The sequence below is a fragment of the Arvicanthis niloticus genome, chromosome 18, assembly GCF_011762505.2.
Source record: "Arvicanthis niloticus isolate mArvNil1 chromosome 18, mArvNil1.pat.X, whole genome shotgun sequence".
In the NCBI taxonomy this organism is placed as follows: domain Eukaryota; kingdom Metazoa; phylum Chordata; class Mammalia; order Rodentia; family Muridae; genus Arvicanthis; species Arvicanthis niloticus.
Window position 1 is genome coordinate 45,557,141 of NC_047675.1, and position 21,638 is coordinate 45,578,778.

Here is a 21,638-nt window from a genome sequence, read left to right on the forward strand (position 1 = left end):
AGGGCAGTCACTATGGCAACAGTCAGCCTCCAATCAGATGCTGACCTGCCTGAAAGGATGGCGCAGTTGCACAGCTGACACAAACATCGGGAAAGACGTCAGGAGAGAACCCCTGAGCAACTCCCACTGACGGACAGAAGATGTGCAGACATGGCTGTGCCCCCCCCACCCCCACATATGCAAAGAGAGGCCTCCAGAGGAGCCTGGGGAGGAGGGGATGAACCTTCCCAGAGCCGTCAGTCTCTCCATCTTTCCAGCCCTTCACTCGGGCACTCATTATAACAACCACCTGTGCAGCATGGTCTGCGTTTCTTTACCTCTTCCTTCTAGCTCTTTCTAGGCTCACCTCCACTTCCGTCTCCGCCTGTAGGAAGGTCTCTGGTGCTCTCATCCTTCTGCATCTCACAGAAGACCACAGTCCTCGTTTACAAGGAATGATCAGTTCCTCGGGCCTGTCTGACACCCCGTGAGCGTTTGTTCCCTGAGGAATGTGTTAAAGGTATGGGAAACAAAGCCTGTCACCCATACCACAAGGGGGCTGTGCTCTCTGAGCAAACACTGGTGAGACCATCCTGTCTTTAGGATGCTATCTTATGCAGAATCCCATCCCAGCACAGAGGTCAGAAAAGAACGGGGACCATAGTATCATGACCTCCCAAGGTGTCATGCCAAGTCTGCTATCAGTGAAAGACATGACTACATTTTTATTTAAAACAAACAAAAAAACACTTGCCATTTGCCAGGCGGTGGTGGTGTACACCCTTAATCCCAGCACTCAGGAGGCAGAGGCAGGTGCATCTCTGAGTTGGAGGACAGCCAGGGCTACATAGAGAAACCCTGTCTCAAGAAAAACAAAACAAAGCAAAACAAAAGACACACTCTGTAGCACAGTGGCCCAGTTCTGTTAAGTCACACGGGGGTTGTCTGGAGATTCTAGTGTTTTCTATCTCTAGCCCACAAACCACTGACAACTGGCTTCTTGCTAAGAAAACCAAATTGGCCCGGCCCTTGTCAGCACCACACACCAACCCCTGTGCACAGAAATGGCATTTTTGTTTGGAAGGTCTTGCCTCAGACCTTCTGTTATGCTCAAGGTTGTCATGTGGGGAATTCCAGAAGCTTCCTGGGCAGAAATGCAGAACTGGAAAAATGTGCATACCTGACTTTTCTGTGGCTTTTGATTGAGGCAAACTGTATACTTCAGTAAAACTTGTATCAGATCTGTAAAGGTTCAAGTTTACAGCAAAAGACAAAACGTAGAGGTCTCAGGGGTCCGCAGCTCCTCTGGGTGGATGGAGCCAGGCGGCCATCACTTCATTGTGGTGGGCAGCCTGGTCACCTGAGTCATCTTCGGTCTTTTGGGACCACTGGAGTCTGTCTGAAGTAAGTCTGTGGTGTCCCATGACCCATCCTCCTCCTGAGAAGCCCTGAGCTGTGACCTCAGAGAAGGCACCTAGAGGCTGAGCCTCCAGCCAAGGCTGGACATCACCCACCACTGACATCTGGGATGGGCAGATGTTATGTACACACTAGGCAAGCACACAGACTTCAAGTCTCCCCAAAGGTCCCAGGTCCCGTATTTGGGTTAGCAGCACAGTAAAGGCTTGGTCTCTGGGTAAATAGATTGGGTTTGCCCACTTGTTCACGGGACTTGCTTAAAAAGTGGGAGAAAGCTAGATGGGACCCCATGACAAGCCCGTTCTGATGACCTGCCCCCACAGACATTTCCTTCAGATCTTCATCGACAAACCCACAAATTCCATGCTGCGGGTGTTGGGGGGGGGTGTTCTCACAGAGTAGAGAGATATTCATCTAAGCACCTCCTGTCTTTCCACTCATGATGGGCCATGGGGTACTTACAGGGACCCCAGAGCAAAGGCCAAGCAAGGTGCTTCCTCACAAGGCAAGAACGTAGGCCCCCAACATCCGACCACCGGTCCCAGCAGGTTTCAAGCCTCTTTGTCTTTGGATGCCATGGACAAAAGACTGAAGACAGAGTTTAAGGCCAAGGTTGACCTGTGCTCGGGGCCCCTGGGAGGCAACACCCATCAGTTATGGCTTCAGAGGATCCTTCCTGGCATGGCTGTGATGGCCTGTGTACAACCATGTGGTTCTGTGGTAAGGCTAAGCGGGAGTGAGGGCAGAGGGTCAGAAGAGCTCTTGCTGCTCACCCAGCAGTGAGGAATCTGGATGCTGTCTGCCCTGCATCTCTGGGGGAGCTCCCACCCCTGCTCCAGGAAGCTCTGTCCAGGAGCCTCAGTCCTCATCCTTGGGGACTTCCCGCAGTCCCTCGCTGTGCCGAGCCCGTCCACTGATCTCCAACAGGCTACGGGCGTCGGGATTTGAGTCCAGGATGCTCTTCTTGTTCTTGTCCTTGGGAAGAGAGGAAGTGGGTGGGTTCAGGATGTATACAGGGAGGTAACAGTGGCCACCAGCTTAGACCACACAGTGACTTCCTCCCTGTGGCTGGTGTGTCAGACCGGAGCAACAAAGTAGCCAGGTGGCATGGTAACCTGAAGCCTCCCTGGCTGGGATGCAATTGCCAGGGTCACGCAGAAATCTACTCTTCTTGCAGACAGGGCGGGCAAAGGGCCGTCTAGCTGGGCAAGGAGTGCGTCTTAGGTAGGCCCCACTCCCGAGGCAGACCCATACTCCACTTTGCTGCGTATATCCTGGCACAGCCCATAGCTGGTAAAGTCAAACTGTCCCCAGAGGGAGAGGAGGCACACACACACACACACACACACACACACATCGGAAAGGCTGCGGCTCTGTATAAGGTCACTGCCATGTAAGACTCACCTGATATGTCTCTGAGAGGTCGCCAAGTCCCCACACCTCCATCTTATCAAACAGGAAGTCCTCCTGGGCAGACAGCTGTGGGCTGTTGTAGGTGGTGCACGCGGGCTTGGCCTTGCTGTGTCCTTTCCCAAAGTCGGCAGCCACCCAAAGCCCAAAGTAATGGTGCTGCCCACCCATGCCCTGTAGAGCAAAGTGGGGACAGGTGACAGTGTCAGCAGCCATTGGGGGTGGGGAACTTCAAAAACAACAGGCTTGCTCACGCCAGAGGAACAGGAAGATCCTGAGTTCTTGACTAGCCTGTCTAAAAGACTTTGCCTCAAAAAGAGGGGTGGTAGTGGAACCAGCCAGAGACATGGGGGAAGTAGGAATTTGAGACCAGTTTTCTTTTCCTGGGTTGTGATTATAATTATATTCCGAGCTGCTAAACAGTTATGGATATCAGCCAATCACATTCCACAGATCTCTCCTGAGGCTACACACAGGGAACAGCAGGCTAGAAAATCTGCAGACTTCCTGCGTGTCCCAGGCGGTACAGGGACAGGGTGAGCACAGAGACCCCTGGAAACCCATCTGCACTCTGTGCCCATAGGAAACCAACCTGTGCCCAATGACTCCCTCAGAAAAGGTGGCAGGCTAGGGGTGGCAACTCAATTTCTCCTCTCCCCACTGCCAGGCTCAAGCTGTTACCCTGCTTCCCTGGCAGCTTTGTCCTGATGTCACCTCCGTCTCACCCTCTTGTCCCTGGTGGGCCTGGGGAACATGATACGACAACCTTCCATCTTGGACATATAGGGATCTTAGCCTGTGTCTAGAAGCTGCTCTTGGTCCCCAGGCCAAAGACTAATGGTTTCTGTGGATGTTGAGACTATTCCTGAGGCTGACAGACAAGCCCATTCTGGGCTAAACTCCCGTGCCTAAACTCTGATGTCCTGGTCATCTGGCCATGTCCCTCCTGCTTGCTGTGGTAGCATCCTGGGAGCGAACCCCTGACCCTCTTTAGCTGGCGGCCTTGGCTCTCAGCTCACCAAATACAGATGAGAAGACTTGTCAGGAAGCAGGGCAAAGAAAAAAGCCAGCAGGTCGGGTGGCTGTCACCTATGCCAAACATCCTTGCAGGTATCTGTCCTGCTACATCCAGCTGCCATGGCTGACCTGGCCTTCCCTCCCCTGCTCTCTTCTCCTCTCCTCTCCCCTCTCCTTTCTTCTCTCCTTGCCTTCCTGTGGCTAGCAACAGGCAAGAAAACGATTACCACAAGTAGAGCCTGATTTCTATCTCACGAGCTACCACTAACTAGCCCCAGTGCCCAGAGCCCTCAGCTCAGGGATCTTCCACCACCGCCAAGCTCAGCACACGGGCTCACTGTGCAGGCTCAGCACGTGAGGTGGTCGTATCGATGTGAGGGAGGATGGCAAGTGACTTGTGATGTGTCCACCACCAACACGCTCTCAGGACACAGACCAACCACTTGGGGTCTGGGGAAAGGGCCAGACTGTTTGCACACAGTCATGGGGAAAACCCAGCAAAGGTACAGCCCCCCACTGAAGAAGATGTGCCCTGGTATTGGCTCTCGGCACACACTGCACGGAGAGCACTTGCACCTGGCTGGTGGGACGCCCCCCTCCCCACCTGCTTACCAGTCCGTTGGGCATGGTCTGCTGTCCACAATTCAAGTACATGAAGTGGTTATTGTAGCCCGTGTGCAGGTGTGTGGCCATTCTGGGGGCGATGGAGAATAGGAAACATTTGTTGTCCCCTGGAAGTGACAGAGAGCCAAGGAAATAGTCACTGCCTCCGAAGCAGGCACAAAGAACTGCAGATACCAACAGGTGGCATCTCAGAACACAGCAACAAAGATCTTGTGCATCTTTGGGGAGGATATGGAGTGGTGATCAGGGGGACAGGCCCAAGACCCCGTACAAGACAAGCCTTACGGATGTCTGGGAACTCAGATGGAGGTGAAGGCCCAAGGATCCGATGTCAGTGACTGGACAATGTGGTCATCTTCAGACCTGGCCACCGGGGCTGAGTCCATTTCCCAGTGTTAGCAGGAACATGAGCATGGGGCCGAGTGGGTCTCTTAACTGATAAGCTAGAGGCAGGTGGTCACCATGGAGATGTGGACAGCTGTTGCACAGGTCAGTGTGTGACACGGTGCGGGGCTGCCCTCCCACATAAAGAATGCACCATGCGGGAGACAGCACACCCCCAGGGCTGCTGGGATGGGAACAGACAGAGCACAGTAACTATCTACCTTCATCCCAGGATGCAGGGGTGGGGACATGGGATGTAAAAAGGATGCCACTGAGCCAGGTGTGGTAGTGCACTCCTAGAATCCTAATACAGGAGCAGCTGAGACAGAGGGATTGCCTTGAGTCTGAGGCCAGCCTGGGCTACTGAGCTCCAAATCAACCTAAGCTATAGCATGACCCTCTGAAGAGGGAGAAAGAGCAAGGGAGAAGGAAAGAAGGGGGGAGGGAAGGGGGGGAGGAAGAGGGAGAGGAAAAGAAGGATGGGGGCACAATGGTACATGCTTTTCATCCCAGCACTCAGACTCTCTCTTTGAGCTCAAGGCAGCATGGCTACATATTGTCTCAAAAAGAAACAAACAAACATACAAACAAAAAGAAATCCAAGGAGGTGGGAGGGATGAAGGAGGGAGGGAAGGAGGGAGTACTGAGGTGAGGGGAGTCAGTCAAAGCCCCGGCACAGACAAGATCCTCCATTCCCCTGACTTCTGCATTTGGATAGAAAAGCCAAGTGGCATTTGTCCCAATGTATCCAATGGCTACTGTGCCCCATGACACCAAGCAAAAGGACAGGACCATAGCCTGGGCCGAGGAGGGCACATTGGGAAGATCATTCCCCAGCTCACCATCGAGGACCTAAGAGCCTCACCGTGCCCTTCTGAGCCTGCCAGAGCATCACCACAGCCCAGCACGGTGCTTTCTACCTGCAGCAAACACAAGTGAGCTGCATGGCTGGTCACCACATAGGGAAAGGACACCAGAGAACAAGCACCAGCCCAAAACTGAGATGCAAACTCCCCACTACTCAGGCCGAAGCCTCGGGACACCAGCACATCAGGGAAATGGCCTGGGCTGGGGCACGGTGATGGAACACGGCCTAACATGCTAGCATGTGCAAATATGCCCTAATGTGCTCACATGCACGAACCTGGAGTGGGATCCCCAGCACCAAGAAAAAGAAGTCACCAGAGCCCAATGCCATTCGCTCACAACTCTGGCAGGCGTGGCCGCCCTCTGCTGGAGCTCTGGGCTCAGTTGTAGAGCAAGTGAGGTTTGGAAGCACCCTCCTCACCAGGGTCAAGCCTGCCTGTTTCAAAACCACTGAGACCCAGACCTGCAGCGCTGCCAGAAATTAGTGCAAAGACTCTGGAGGAAGTGGGGTTCTTCTTGATCTCACTCAGCTCTTGAGTGGAGCCTGCAGGGGTCACAGTGAGGTGCATCCTGCCCTGGACTGTCTAGTGGGGTGCAGGGCAAGCCCTTCCAAGGACAATGCAGCAAACGGCACATACATTTGACAACCCTGGACAAACCATTCTGACTGGAAGCTCTCTGGGGAAGAGCAGTCCTGCCCCCTGCCCACGTCCCCCACCCCACTCCGGGCTCCAGAGCTGCATTTGCAGAGGGACGATAAGGCAGCGCTAAGGTACACTGTATCACCGGGCACCAGAGCCTTGGGTGAGAGCTGGCCACCTGTGGACACAGGAAGCAGCCTGCCACCCGTGGAGGAGTCTGGAGATGGCTCCGGTAGGGCAGTGAGAAAAGGGTACAACTGACACGGTCACACACAGAACCTCCACAGCCAACAAAGCCACAAAAGCAGAAAGGCTTGGACATGGGCCAAGGCAACACCCATCGGGAGGGGCAGAGCGGTGAGCATAAGCATCCCCTCCTGGGGATCTAGTGGCATCTGTGTTGTCCCCTGGAAGCAGGGTTGACTCCCTGGGCCAAAGAAGGGGTCTGTGATGCCAAACAGGAGCATGGTAATTCTACTGCAGGTAAGAAACCACTGGATGGTCAGGAACCCTATGTGTGCATGTGCGCATGTGTGTGCATGTGTGTGCAAACATGTATGGAGTCCAGAGGTTGTACCCAGGCAGCAGCCCTCCCCAGGCTTCTTCAAGCCCTCAGGGTTTAGACTCCTGCTATGATTTAGGTGTGAAATGTCTCCCACAGGCTCACATGTCTCAACGTGTGGAGCTGATGGGGGAGGGTATGGGACCTTTAGGCAGAGGAGGAGGAAGAGTTTCACTGGTCTTAGATGTTACAGCCCAGGGCCACCTCTGCCCTGCCCCCACAGAAATGTGTGTGTATCACACGTGTACCTAGTGCCCTCAGAGGTCAGAAAAGGGCATCAGATCCCCTGGAACTCGAGTTACAGACAGCTGTGAGCCACCATGTAAGGGCTGGGGCCCTCTGCAAAAGTAGCTGGTGCTCTAAGCTCTGAGCCGTCTTCCCAGCCCCGCTGCAATGCTTCTAAAGCCACCAAGATGTAGGCAAGCCGCTGTCACCTGCTCCCACCACCACGGCTTGACCCCCATGATTAATCGTGCCCCTGAAAACCGTGAGCCATGACAGCCTCTTGTCAGGCAGTTGTCACAGCAACAAAAATCAGTGGCCTGGTTCCGTTTCTGTTGCTCTGTAAGACCCAGAGAACAAGCAGCACAGGACTGAGGGTGGTTTGCCTCATAATTCCAGATTACAGATCACCATGTTAGGGAAGGCGAGGCAAGAACACAGCATCTAGGCACGCCATAGCCACAGTGGCAGAGAGGGACCACCCCCACAACGCTCACTGGCTCAGCTAGCCTTCTTCACAGAATTGCACCACCGACAAGGGATGGGGTCTTCCCTCATCAATTAACAGCCTACTCTGGACAATGCCTAAGACTGTTACAGTATCTTTTTTTTCCTGATGTAACTGTTGTCTCTGAGGCTTACTGCCTCTGCTAAGCTAGGCCTAGTCCTGGAAGCTTCCAGCCTCTGTCCAATCTATCTAAGCCTAGGATGTTTCCAGCCTCTGAGACTTGCTGCTGAATGAGCTCACCTTGTCTAGTTCTTTCTGAACTCTGGCTGGGTGGTTTGACTCAGCTGTTCTGGCCCAAACTCCTCTCCACGCTGACAGATTCAGTCTGGCTTCTCTCTCTCTCTCTCAGCCTCTCCTGAATATTTGCTCTGCTTAACCTCCAAATAACTCTGGCAATCTGTTCTAATCTTCTGGCTCCTTCTCACTCTCTGGCTCGTTCTGTCTTCACCTGTGTCTAGCTTGTTCTCGCTTCAACCTGTCCCTGTAAAACTCTCCTGGCTAAATTACCTCCTTCTTCTCTCCCTCTCTCTTACATAGCTTCCTTTTCCTCTCTCTTCTCCCCAGTTGGGCACATCCTAGTCTGTCAAATCTTCCTCTGATTCATCACTTTGTCTGCCACTCAATTAGACATCACTTTCAAACATGGCTGCTTCCTTCTACAAACTAACTTTACCTTCATTGTTTGGGATTAAAGGTGTGTGTGAAGGACTGAGCCACACCACAAGTAGACACAGGTATTTTCAGTAAATAACATAATCTTGGTGTGTGTGTGGGGGGGGGGGGGTCACAGTGTGACCTGCAACATAAGACACCCTTCTCAGGAGCTCTAGGTTCTAGGTTGTGCCAAGTTGGCAGTTAGCACTGCCCAGCGTAGTACCCAATGCTTACCTTGGAACTGAGGCTTAATTTCCCAAGAGCAGGAGGCAAAGCCACCAAAGACGTAGCCATCCCTGTCCTCAAGGACAAGCAGGCTGGGCCCCTGGTTCGTGATGTGGCTGCACAGCTGGGAGAAGCTCTGTCCGTGGAGCTGTGTGGAGAACAGCAGGCGCCAGCGGTGCCGGTGCTCCACTGCCAGGTGGGAGCTGAGGTAGATGACGGATAGCACATCCAGAATGCTCTCCAACGGCCTGCCTTGGTCCACGTGGCACTCGGGGACCAGTGTGGAAAGGTCAAAGGATGAGCTCAGGAGGCACAGGCCCCTGTGGATGACCACGCCCAGAAACACGCCCACGCGAGGGACATGAAACACCCACTCCTCGATCATGGCTTGGTTACAGATCTGGTCCAGGCACTGAGGGCCCGGAAACTGGTGACCATCTAAGAAAAGAGAAAATCAGGATTGCTGAGTGCACAGTGCCACCTTCTGGTCACTCTCCAAGCCTTCAAAAACCAATCTAAAAATCACAAGTCATCTGAGCTAGGGCAAGTCACAAGTCTAATGAGCTCTCCCAATTTTAAACACCCGCTATGACAATTCACTGTTGCATACCACAATATTCAGATTATACAGATTAGAGACATATTTTGAATATATTAGTAAAACTCTCTTCTCCGTTTCTTTGTACAATTTTGTTCTTGTGGAGGAAGGATCTCATTTAGCTCAGGCTAACCTCAAACTCACTATGTATCTGAGTGAGGGTGGCCTTGAACTCTCATCCCCCTGGCTCCAGCTCCCAAGAGCACAAGATATGTGTTCCCAAGGTCACAGATATGTGTGCCACAACTGATGTATGTGGTGCTGGACCTTGAAGTCAAGGCCTTGCGGATGCCAGGCACTATGGACTGAGCCATACCCCAAGCCTACCTTTGTTCTATGTTAATGTGACCACTAGAAAAATTGAAACTTTGTGGGCTAGCCTATTTCATTGTCTGGTATTGATTTGAACAGTTTGGCTCTGATACCCCCTCAGCTTTTCCCTCTCCTCAAAATGTACTTTGGAAGCCCGTGTCAATGGGAGGTCTTTACAAGGAAGCCCAGCCTGGGAACCCCTCAGCTCCGATGTTGGCAGAGATCACACTCAGCTGAGGGCAACAGAAGACTGGAGACCTGTACTCTATCCTGGTGGGGTGTGGCTCATGGAGCACCCGCTGGCCTACCTGGGAGGGGCAGGTTTCACCAACTACTAACCAAGCCTCTTCCCCACAATATTTACAGTGTGGCTTCCCAGTACCTAACTCCAAAGAGTCACCTGTGGAACACTCCTGGGATTTCAATTTGGGGTCCCCAGGTATAAAGTGGAGGTGGTGCTAGAGCCTGCTAGGTTGCTATGAAGACAGGAGGAACATATGTGGTCAGACTCACAGAAAGAGACAAAGGCTCTGCTCACACTGTTCCCCAGGAGTGGAAACCCGAGTGTGAACTCAGTAGGGTTGATCTTTTTGTCATTGTTGGTTTTGGAGACAGGATTTCTCTGTGAAGCCCTGAATGTCCTAGAACTCGCTCTGTGGACCAGGCTGGCCTCAACCTCAAAGATCTGCCTGCCTCTACCTCCTGAGTGCTGGGATTAAAAGTGTACACCACTACACCTGGTGGTAAGGTTGGATTTCCAACACCCTAGTCTTAAATGCCTGTAAGTCCAGCTCCAGAGGATCTGACACCCTCTTCTGGCCTCTGTAGGCACTTACACATGTGCACATATACGCACAGATAAATAAAACTAACTAGCTGAGTTAAGACACTAAGAGCGATGAAGACCAAAGCCACACGAGAGCCTCTGGGATGCAGCCAAAGGACCGTTCAGAGGGAAATTTACAGCTACAAACACCAACCCCAAAGAAGGCGGACCTCAACTTCATCATCTAAACCGCAAGAAACTAGGAAGACAGGGCTTCCTAATGAGGGGATGGGCTCAGTTGGTAAAGTCCCTGCCAAGCAAACCTGAAGACTTCAGTTCAGACCCACAGCTATGTCCCTCTACCCTCAGCACTGGGGAGGGGAGAAAGACAGGTGCATCCCTGGGCTCCCTGGTCAGTCCCAGGCTCAGTGAGAGACCCTGACTCAAAATATAAGACAGTCAGCAGTTAAAGAAGATGCCTAACATGAACATGTTCAAACACAAACATACACACACACAATAGACACAGAGATACATACATACATATACACAGATACATACATACATACACACATACACACACAAACATACATATACACACATACACACAATACACACAGAGATACATATACACATGTACACACACAAACATACATATACACACATATACATAGAGGCATACAAACATACATACATGCACAGAAACATATATATGTACATACATACACACACTACAGAGATACATATACACATACAAACATACACACACACACATACAATATACAGATACATATATACACTTGCCTTGAAACTTCATCTCTGAGAGCAGCTGGGCAACCATCGCCTGCATACTGCTGGGGGGCGCCTCGGATTTCCTCCAGGTCCAGCCTCGAAGCTCATGCTGGTGGGTCAGCACATGCACCACAGAGGCCACCAGGTCCTCTGTGAACTGGGAGATACTTCACTGTTAGGGCCAAACCTCCCCAACCCAGTCCCTGCACATCACAGTGGAGATGGTGATGTTTATCCTTCAGTAACGACCTCAGTGGACCACAGTGGATCGCAGTGGATCGCAGTGGACCGCAGTGGACCTCAGTGGACCGCAGTGGACCGCAGTGGACCTCAGTGGACCGCAGTGGACCTCAGTGGACCGCAGTGGACCGCAGTGGACCTCAGTGGACCGCAGTGGACCGCAGTGGACCGCAGTGGACCTCAGTGGATCGCAGTGGACCGCAGTGGACCGCAGTGGATCACAGCGTGGGCCCCGCCCACCTTGTTTAGCTGCTCGCGGATTCTTTTTCTTTCTTTTGGCACTCCATGTAGCTCAGACTGGCCTCCAACTCGCTATGGAACTGAGGATGATCCTGACCCCCTGCCTCTGCCCGCCAAGTGCTGGGATTACAGATGTGGGCCACTACACCTGCTTCAAAAGCTGCTGGGGAGGGAGCCGTGGGCTTCGTGGATGCCATGTGGCCGTTCCACCAAGTGAGAATACATCTCTAAGCCCTCCTCCCTCTTTGTAAAGTTTTGACAAGGGTCTTACCAAGCAAGATGCCTAGGCTGGCCTTTGACCCTCTTGAGTAGCTGGGATATCAGGCCTGCGCCACCAGGCCAGGCTTTCATTTTTCTAATTACACACTTAGCACCCCTGAAAGCTCGCCAAAACCCTAGTTCAAGAGTTCTAAGTAAATCCAAACTGTTATGTGGGCTCAGTTCCCCAAGGCCGGCCAGCAACATTACCTAAGCCACTGTCCCCAAGTCCCCCACCCATGGACACCAAGTGTGTACCTTCTGGACATCTCTGGTCTTTGTAGGACCCTCTGCAGCCGAGACCATGTTCATAACCATGAGGCCCTTCTCCTCGCTGCTCCCTCTCAACAGCTGGGACAGGAATGCTGTGAACTGCTCCCTGGAAACGTTCTTGCAGCTCCCGTGTGCCCTGTCGGTCGGCTTCACCCTCCGCATGCCGGTATATAGTCTGGTGACCATTGCTGGGGGAAGGGCATCCTTGACGTGACTCTGTTGGGGACAAACAGAAGAGTGAGTTAAACAGGGTTTACTGAGAAACAAGCTGAGGACAAGGCCAACCGATGCTCTGCAGATGCCACCTGCAACTGCGAGACCTTCCTGTGTCCCTGTGGTGCCATCTCCCCAACAGGAAGATCCCAAAGTGTACTGGCTCAGTCTGAGGTAGAGCTCAGTGGTAGAGGGTTCACTGCCATGTGGAAGGGCCCAGGGTTTGATCTGTAGTGGTGACAATAAGAGGAAGATGGAGGAGGAGGAGGTGAAGGAAGAGGAGGAGATGGAGGAGAAGACAGAGGAGAAAGAAGAAGGAGGAGGAGAAGAGGAGATGGAGGAGGAGAAGAAGAGGAGGAGGAGGAGAAGGAAGAAAAAAGCAGCAGCAGCAGCAAGCAGCTGGGTGGTGGTGGCGCACACCTTCAATCTCAGTACTCAGAAGCAGAGGCAGGCAGATCTCTGAGTTCAAAGCCAGCCTGGTCTACAGAGCGAGTTCCAGGACAGCCAGGGCTACACAGAGACACCCTGTCTCAGAAAACCAAATAAAGAAATAGAACCACAGGCTCTCCAGCTCATCATGGCCATCAGACATGTCCTGTGTAGCCACTGCCTGCACCTCCTCCCCAGCCTCCCCAGACAGGACATGTCCTTCCTGCCTCTGCCGCTCACTCTGCCTGGGGCCCCTTGATCTTAGATTCCTTTAGCTGCAGCACCCATCTATGTAAGGCCGCTCTGTATTAGCTGCATTCCTTCTGTGTTTTAAACTATTCTCAGTCTTGTTTCCTTTGCAGTGCTGCAGAGGGAACCCAAAGCCTCATGCATGCCCAGAAAGCGCTCTCCCACTTAGCTATAGCACCTGCCATGAGACCTTAACATCCTGCGAACAGAACTGCTGGAGGATCAAATTTGACAAAGAAGTGGAAAAAAGAGTGTTTCTCACAAACAGCATCTCATGTGTCCTGCAGAGCAGGGTCTGTGTGCTGGATCCTTGCAGCAGCCCACAGCACCCATAGCCTGTCCTGACTGAACGCTGTGGTTGCTGCCAGGCTCATCCCTTGTGCATGCCTTGAAAGGGTCTTCCTCAAAATCCTGAGGCGTAGGAGCCACTACAGCCTCCCCCAAAGAAGAGTCACCAGCCTCATAGCAACCCATCACCATGTGCCTCGACTGATCCTGTGGGCTTGACTATCTATTCCAGCTGCACCTTAGTCACCCGCATACACGCATGTGCATGCACATATATGCACGTATACCACATGTGGGGGTCCTTCACTTATGGAGCAACTGGTTGGCTGACCATGGTTGTGCATCCCCAAAGCCCCCATCTGCTGCCTTCTGTGTGCTCTAAGACAGCAGTTCTCGGCCTTCCTAAAGCTGCACCCCTTGGATACAGTTCCTCATGTTGTGATGACCCTCAGCCACAGAATTCTTTTTTTTTTTTTTAAGATGTATTTATTTTATGTACATGAATATACTGTAGTTGTCTTCACACACACACACTAGAAGAGGGCATCAGATCCCATTACAGATGGTTGTGAGCCACCATGTGGTTGCTGGGAATTGAACTCAGGACCTCTGGAAGAGCAGTCAGTGTTCTTAACCACTGAGCCATCTCTCCAGCCCAGAGAATTCTTTTGCTGCTGCTTCGTAACTGCAATTTTGCCACTGTTATGAATCGTTAGGTGAACGTCTGTGGTGTCTGATGGTCTTAGGGTACCCTTGTGAAAGGGCCGGTTGACCCCAGACAGTTGAGAACTGTTGCTCTCGAGGCTAAAGCTTTTGAATGGCTTCGCAGATGTACCCATCCCCAGCCTCTGGAGATAAGCTGTTTGCTTGTGTCCCTGTCCGGAGAAGCATGGCGGTCAGTCACCCCCGAGGACATGGCCAGCTCTCCCCTCTTAAACTGAGACTTTGGTGCTAAGTGAAGACGCCATGAAATTCTCTGACCACATTCTAGAGGCAACAGACGGCTGAGACACCAAGTGTGGTCCGGGCCACCACCCGGAAGGAGGTGGCTGCTCCAATTAGAAACGCCCTGAACACTGTCCCCTCACAATCCAGTAAATCCCGCCCCTCCCCCGCCCCCTGTCTCCCCTGCTTCCTCCCTCCCTCTATCTTTCCCTCTGACCTTTCCTCCTGTTTTCTGAGACAAGGCCTCATGATGTAGCCCTTTACAGACGTCTCGGTGGCCTTCCTCAGTCCTGAGTGTGTGGACCTCGGGCATACGAGACCATGCCAAGCACCGGGTCCTCGCTTAAGTACATATAAGACTCTACGTTTCCACCTATTGTCCCAGCAACTCGTAGGACTAAGGGGGGAGAGCCACTTATCAAGGCCAGCCTGGCCCTATACAGTGAATTTGAGGCTAGACCAGTATCTCTGTTCCCAAAAAACAGGGTGAGAGTGTTGTTCACCCATGGGTACCCTATGAGGACAGAACATGGTGACATAATCATAGAGCCAACCATGCCAAAAACAGGGGCCCTTCACCAAAAATCAACTTTTTAATGCTTGGCACAACTGCAGACCCTAAATTCACCGCCCCCCCCCCCCATGTGACCGCTCTTGCCTTCAGTGCCTCCAGAGAGAATGTCCCCATTGCCACGCCGCCTTCTCTAGATGACAGGGCATCAAACAGCCTGTCCACCTCAGCCTGTTCCTCGGGCAAGAACCTTGAGCCCATCCTCTGGTCCGACAGGCTCTTGGCATTACCCATCTTGCCTGCTCTCTGGAGCTCTCTGCAGACCAGAAAGAAAGAGAAAAGCCACAGCGTGAGAGTCACACAAGTATTGAGGGCCCAGGGTCAGGGACCGACCGCTCACTGCAAAATGCAGCTAAAATACTTTTGATGGGAATTTGAATCTGATGAGGTGGAAATTAACAACGGACACACATGAAAGTACGGAGGCCCTGAGTCAACAGAAGCAGCCTGGATTCCTTCTCAAAACACACTCCTTGGCGCTGGTGTGGTGGCAAGGCCCATAATCCTACCATTCAGGAGACTGAAGCAGGGGTGGTAGTGGTGGCTGTGAGTTTGAGGCCAGCCTGGGCTACATAGTTATGTTTTAGCACTCCTTTTCATGGCTGTATAATATGCCATTGTATAGACATACCACATTTTGTTTACCGGTCACTAACTGGCAGGTATCCAAGCTGCTCCCACTGTGGGGCTGTTACAAATAGTGCTGCTGCAATCCCCTATACTTGAACCTCTCTTTTCAGGTCTCTATATTCCGCCCACGGGCTTCAAGCCTCAGACACGGAACAGTAGAACTTTGGTGTCTTAAGGAGCTGCTATCTTGTTCTCCAATTTATATTCCCACCAGCCCAGCACAAGGTCCCATGCTCTCCACAGCCTTGCCAACCTTTGTGCTTTGCTGTCTTTGGGTGGTTGGGGACCTGCTCTCAACAGGTTTCCCCTGAAGACATGTCCCTCCAGAGGGCTCCTGAAGGTGGGCTGGAAACGGGGCTCACTCAGCACTCCCCTCTGCCAACATTCAATCTAACTGCTTTAAAGATTCTCAGTGGCAGCTCCAGCCCACACACCTACACACCACAGCCAGGAGCACAGGCTGGCCTCACCTTGAAAGCGAACAGACAGCAGCATGGCTGAACCCCATCCCTCTAGGGACGCAGCCTGTGTGGTCACACTAAGCAGGACCTCCATACCCTACCCCCACCCCATCCCGAACCCCTCCCACCCTGGGAAGGCAACCTCAAGCGGCAGCTCAGCCATTTGGGACTCAAGTTATCCGTGGCCACAGCTGAGTTTTAAAGAGCCACTGACTTCCAGGTGTGCAGTCACCAGATACAATGTTGCAGCTGTTTGTGGAAAGGTTGGGGGGCGGGGGATGGCGCTGCTTAGGGAGGGGACCATGAAGAATAATGTACTTCAAAGCCGCTAGAAGGGCAGACTTCTGACATCCAAGGTGACAGCTATGTGGGTCACCCAGACTTGGAAGCACAGCGGGGGTTCACTGAGACCATCTGACCACCAGGAACAGTGTGGTGACGCCTCGGAGTGTCCTGAGGCAGGGTTGGGACAATTATAATGGAAAATGCCAACCTGGATCTCCCTGGTAGTCCCCACCCATGAACCCTTCCCTCTCCTTGTCCTTCCCTGTCTCCCATGGGGACCTCAACACCTGACCCTAAAGCCCTTCCCTCAGGCCATGCCTGACTCCTGACTCCAATCTGAAGGCCACAAAAAGGGACTCTGCTCCAAGACCACTCTCCCGTGTCTTAGCCTGAGGTAACACACAGGTGTACTGATGTCTACTGTTCCCCTGCAGCCTCTCAGGAGGCGGTTTGCTCTCTGTCATATCTAATCTTGCCTGTCAGCTTTTTGAATTTGGAACCACCTAGGAGACAGAGTTCTAGGTAGGTCTGTGGAGGATTTTTGAGACTAGGTTGATTGACAGAGGAAGAATCACCCTAACTGTGGGCGGCTCCATTCCCTAGGCTGGGGACCTGGACTGGATAAAAGGGAAAGTTACCAGTGTCCATCTCCCTCAGCTTCCTGACTGTGGGTGTCATGTGACCAGCTCCTCACGCCCCTGCTCCCATCCTTTCCCCTCTGGGATAGGCTGTACCCCCACACTGTGAGCCAAAAATCAATCTTTTCCCTCTTAAATAGCTTTTGTCAGGTGTTTGGCCACAGTGACAGAAAAGGTAGATGTCACCCTCTCCTTCCATTTGGTGTGTTTTCTAGTGCTAATTCTGAGCCAGGTCCTAGGACACCCCCAAGGGCTCAAGCCTACCCTGACCCCACGAAAACCCCATGGTCAGCACCACCTGCCCCACTATGCACAACCTGCCCCTACACAGTGATATGAGCTGCATACCCCACAGCCTGTTAGTAATGAGCCACAGGAATGGATGGGGGCTGGAGGGGCGAGGGGTGGCAGCGGCAATTTACTGAGAAAGTAATTGCTAAACACCAAGCCTTGAAAGGAAAACAAGCCAGGGTCAGCACAGGACGGGGCCAGAGCACAGCTGCTCTGTGGGGGAAAGCGGAGGGAGGGGGAGGACAGGTCTGGAGCCCACAGCTCAGGGAGGACTGGGGAGAGACCTTGAAAATACAGCTCTGCACCCTGTACCACCTCCTTGAAAGGCTGCCTGCCTCCATTCAGGTGCAGTAAGAATGATTCTCGGGGGCCAAGGCTCTCCCTCCAGGCTGCCAGCTCTGTAATGTGGCCAGAAATCTGTCAGCTTCCTGGAGAAAGGTCTTTGATGCATCAGAGGCAGGTTCTGTCTGGTGTCCAGGACCTCCATAGGGACACCTGGTACATAGGGTAGCTTCCTGCTGGCAACTTATATCTGCCTTCTTCAGGAGAAGACACCTCTCAGTTACTGTAAGGTCACTTGGAGCAGTGAGTATCAACCTTCAACCCAAAAAGAGACATTTGGGAGGATCAGAGCCATTTTTCATGCCAGAAAGGGGGAGGAGGGGTCGCTGCTCACATCCACTGGGCCCAAACAGGAGAGATCCTTTAAAGGTCACCCACAGCACTGACCATTCTCCACACAGGGCTGGTGAGCTCTGCAGTGGCAATCTGGACATAGGTGGCCTCACCGGATACCTTGTCCATAACAATGGGCAGGTGACTGTTTTCCCACCTGGGTACAATCGAGGGGCAAGCCTTTCCCCGACCAGATCTAAGTCTCCTAAGCCCACCTGTATGCTTCCCTGAACATTCCAGCCTCAACCACAGTCCCCCCTCAATACTCCACAATCCTTGATAGCTAATCAGGTCCTTCCTCCTCCCCCATAACCAGGTGATCCATTCAGGAGGAACCCAGCCTCTCCCCAACTGTGAAACTCCATCACCACGTCACTGCCCCATGGCCTTAAAAGGACTTTGGCTTGCCCTGCTTTAATGAGCCTGGTTGAATCCGTTAACATCAGACTGAGGGAAGCTATCCAGGCCACCTGGTTCTGCTTCCCGGAAACCAAAGACAGCGTTTGTCACAAAGAATGGGAAAGCCAGCTCTTGGCATCCCCCAAGATCCCGGTGGCAGGCTGGAGTGTGGCTCGGACTCATCCCATAGGACCTCCAAGAAATCGTGACACTCTGGTTCCTGGGGTCAACGGCCACCACCCCATCTGAACAGCCACACCAAGCCCATGTTTGAGTCCTGAGCCTACTAGGGCCTCTGCAACTGGCCGCCCTCCATCTGTGCCAGCCTCCCGCAGGGGTGCAGGCCAGGGCACCTTCCTCACCTCCCCCTAATCTGGTTTTGTGCTCGCCTCTGAAGGAACCCTGCTGGGTTTGTCTTGGAAAACAAGGCAGGCCCACGGATCCCTTCAGAGTGCAGTTTCACCCTTCCCAGGCACTCTCTGCTTCTCTGACAGTGGGAAGACTCCTTGGGAGCTGCTCAGGCCACCCCAAAAGCCTTCCTTCCTTCCTTGAGCTGTCCCCCCGCCTCGCCCAGGGCTCCCTCCCTCCGGCTCACCAGCCTTGGCCTACAGGGACCGAGCTCTTTCCGGTGCGTCCAAGGCTACAAGGTTGCCCCGGTGGCCCAGCCCATTCCCTAGCAACAGCGCTGACGGACGGTCATGAGCACCAATCGGAGAAGGGTCATTTAGAGGTGGAGCCCGAGTCAGATCTTAACCAATGGGATTGTAGTTCACAGGGAGTGGGCGGAGCCTGAGATCGGAGAACGTTGAGTCTGAACAGCCAAGCGCCTGGGGATGGCTGACCGCGGCGGGTTCTGCAAAGGCTGTGCGCGGGGCTTGAGGAGGTGATGGCTTACAGGGACCGAGCTCCTTTCGGTGCGCCCAAGGCTGCTAAAGGGCTGGGAACGAATCAGGAGGGTTTAAATGCAGGGAGCTGATAGAAGGGGGCTTCCAGCAAGGGAGCTGGGAGCAGAGTAGGGATGCCGCGAGCAGAGGAACTGTGAACAGAAGGCCTGAGCTGGGGCTAGCCCCCCAGAACTCGGGTGGAAAAGCTGACCTCCTTACCTCCTGAAGTCCATTGCGCTGGCCAATAGAGCACTTGACACACAGAAGCAGATGCCGGCCGATCTTGTCCCCAGGAGTGGGATAGCTTGCTGGCAGCCCTGCCGAGCCTTTTCTGGCGCTGGAGACAGACACAGAGGTAGGGTACGGGAAAGCTCCAAAATTCTCAGCAGTGACGTCCCCACTGTGGGGCAGCCTCTTCCATCGAACCCCACCGTCCGAGTGGCGCAAGGGAACTCCTCTGAGTCCCCAACAGTAACAGAAGCTGCTGTCTGAAATTATAGCTGGAAAAATAACACCAGAGATTGGAGAGGTGGCAGAGTAATTAAGAACACTTGCTTCTCTAACAGAGGACACAGGTGAACCCACACTTCAGCTCAGGCCTGCTTGTTAACTCCAATTCCAGGGGATCCGACGCCCTCTTCTGGCCTCCAGAGGCATTGCACACACGGTGCACATCAAGCAAAACACCCACACATTTTATTATTTTATTATTATTATTATTATTATTATTATTATTATTATTATTATTATTATTATTATTATTATGCCAGCCCAGCTGAGTGTGGTGGCAATATACTTCTGGTCTCAGCACTCCAAGAGAATTAGGACGATTGCTGCAAGTTTGCAGCCAACCTGGTCTACACAGTGCGTTCCAGACCAGCCTGGGATACAGACACTGGAAGTTTTGAAAAGGCTAGTAGAGAAGAGACGGCAAAAGAGAAAATGGGCAGCTAGCTCTCCCTAGTGGATTGAAGTCACATGTCCACCAGAAATCATCTGCCTTCCTTTCGCTCAGCCAAGCTCCACCTAGCGTTTGTTCCCAGCATTCTACAGCCATCTTGAACCCCAGGCCTTGGGAATCAAGAACGCAGTCCTGACCTTGCTTGAGACATCTTGAACTGACTTGACCCCCACCTTCCTAAGAGCCCCTGAGAAAATGACTGGAGTCAGTGGGCGGAGCCTTGAGCAGAGGTCAGGCTCCAGCGGCCATCATGGGGAAGTGAGGCTGAGGCAGCCAGGACAGCCTTTGGGTCCTCCAGGGAATCATGGGTCACCAGTCTGTGACATTTGGAAATGTGTCAGGCCCCTTCCCCCTCCCCTTAGCACCAGGGGCGTGGCTGTGGATGTAAGCTGGGGTTGGAGCTAGTGACGTGGAGAGGAGCTGGGATTCAGGGGCTGCAGCAAGAAACCAGAGAGGTTATAAGGTCCCAATTGGATGTCTAGGGTTGAGAGTTCATCCAAGCATGCTTATTTCTATGTCATGGCTGAACCACCTTTCCAGGCCTCTCATAATCTGAAGCCAGGGTCCTATGCTGACCCAGGGTTCAGAGAGGTTAAGTGACTTTCCCAGGAACACACACAGCTGGGACACAAGCAGACCTGGTGCCAAACTGAGGGCTTGTTCCATTGTACCCTGTCACGGTGGCTTAGCAGTCATTTCCAGAGAAGAGACTGCTCTGTGGGTTTGGATTTTTGGAGCTTCTTGTTACCGTTGTTACCTCATATGGTGCAGCATGCACGGCAGAAGACAACTTGTGGAAATTGGTTCTCTTCTTCCACCGTGTGGGTGCTGGGACTGAATTCATGTCTTCAGACTTGGTGGCAAGCTACTTTACCTACTGAGCCTGGCCTTGTGGTTTTTCAGTGTTTGCTGCTGTTCTGAGATGAGGGGTCTCCAAACTTTCAGTCCTGCCTTCACCTCCCAGGCATTGGGATGACAGTCATGTCCAGCCTTGTTTCTAGAGGCCCCATGAGACCTCCCCACAGTGGGTAGGGAACTCTCATGAAGTAGCAGAAGCCTCTGAAAAAGGCTTCCGAGAATGGCTCCATCCAGGATTCTACCGCACTCTGAAGCAGGTGACCCAGCATGTGCATCCTTCTGCTGGGCAGAGAGCCCTGGCAGGAGAATTCTGCACAAAAAAAAAAAAAAAAAAAAAAAAAAAAAAAAAAAAAGCTTACTACATAGGACAAGGATCAAAGCTCAGGGTATCAGAACCAGATATGAAAGCTATGGGAAGGGGTCTCTCTCTGCACCCTCGTTCCTGGCCACTGCCTACACATGTTTTATTGATCTGCCCACCTGGACCCTGCAGGCTCCTGTCTGGCCAGCTGCCATCCTTACTCTGTCTTCTCAGTAGCTGGAGCCATCCTAACGAAGCTGTCATCAGGCCACCCCTTCCTGAAAGACTGTCAAGGCTTCTTGCTGCAGTTCACGAGATAACCCCCCCTTTTTTCCCCCAAATTCACCTGTCACCAAATTTCTAATGTCAGCCAGGGCTACCCTCCTCCCTGCATGACAGCCAGCCTCAGTCATGCTACCACCAGTGCCTGGAGCTCTTCAACCTTTCCTCGCCCAGCTTCCCCCTGAGCCAAGCAGCCCCACACTGCCGCGGTCACACCTTCCCATCCCGTGACCCCTGAACTGTCTTCTGCATCTCCATTACCTCTGTTACTGTTTGGCCTGACTCTA

The 21,638-nt window shown here is 52.8% G+C and overlaps 1 protein-coding gene across 2 annotated transcripts; it reads right to left on the reverse strand.

Moving 5' to 3' along the window:
• Nucleotides 1-680: 680 nt before the first annotated feature.
• Nucleotides 681-21,059, reverse strand: Meak7 (MTOR associated protein MEAK7). Of its 2 annotated transcripts, XM_034522992.3 has the most exons (9): nucleotides 20,668-21,059; nucleotides 19,169-19,449; nucleotides 14,774-14,942; nucleotides 11,977-12,207; nucleotides 10,993-11,137; nucleotides 8,522-8,950; nucleotides 4,438-4,556; nucleotides 2,803-2,982; nucleotides 681-2,373 (listed from the first exon to the last, which is right to left on the reverse strand). In XM_034522992.3, the coding sequence occupies exons 2-9, from the start codon at nucleotides 19,180-19,182 to the stop codon at nucleotides 2,257-2,259; spliced, it is 1,404 nt and encodes a 467-aa protein (XP_034378883.1). In that variant the 5' UTR covers nucleotides 19,183-19,449; nucleotides 20,668-21,059; the 3' UTR covers nucleotides 681-2,256. The 2 variants fall into 2 exon arrangements, with proteins under 2 accessions (XP_034378883.1, XP_034378884.1); XM_034522993.2 differs by lacking the exons at nucleotides 19,169-19,449; nucleotides 20,668-21,059 and adding an exon at nucleotides 18,661-18,778.
• Nucleotides 21,060-21,638: the final 579 nt, after the last annotated feature.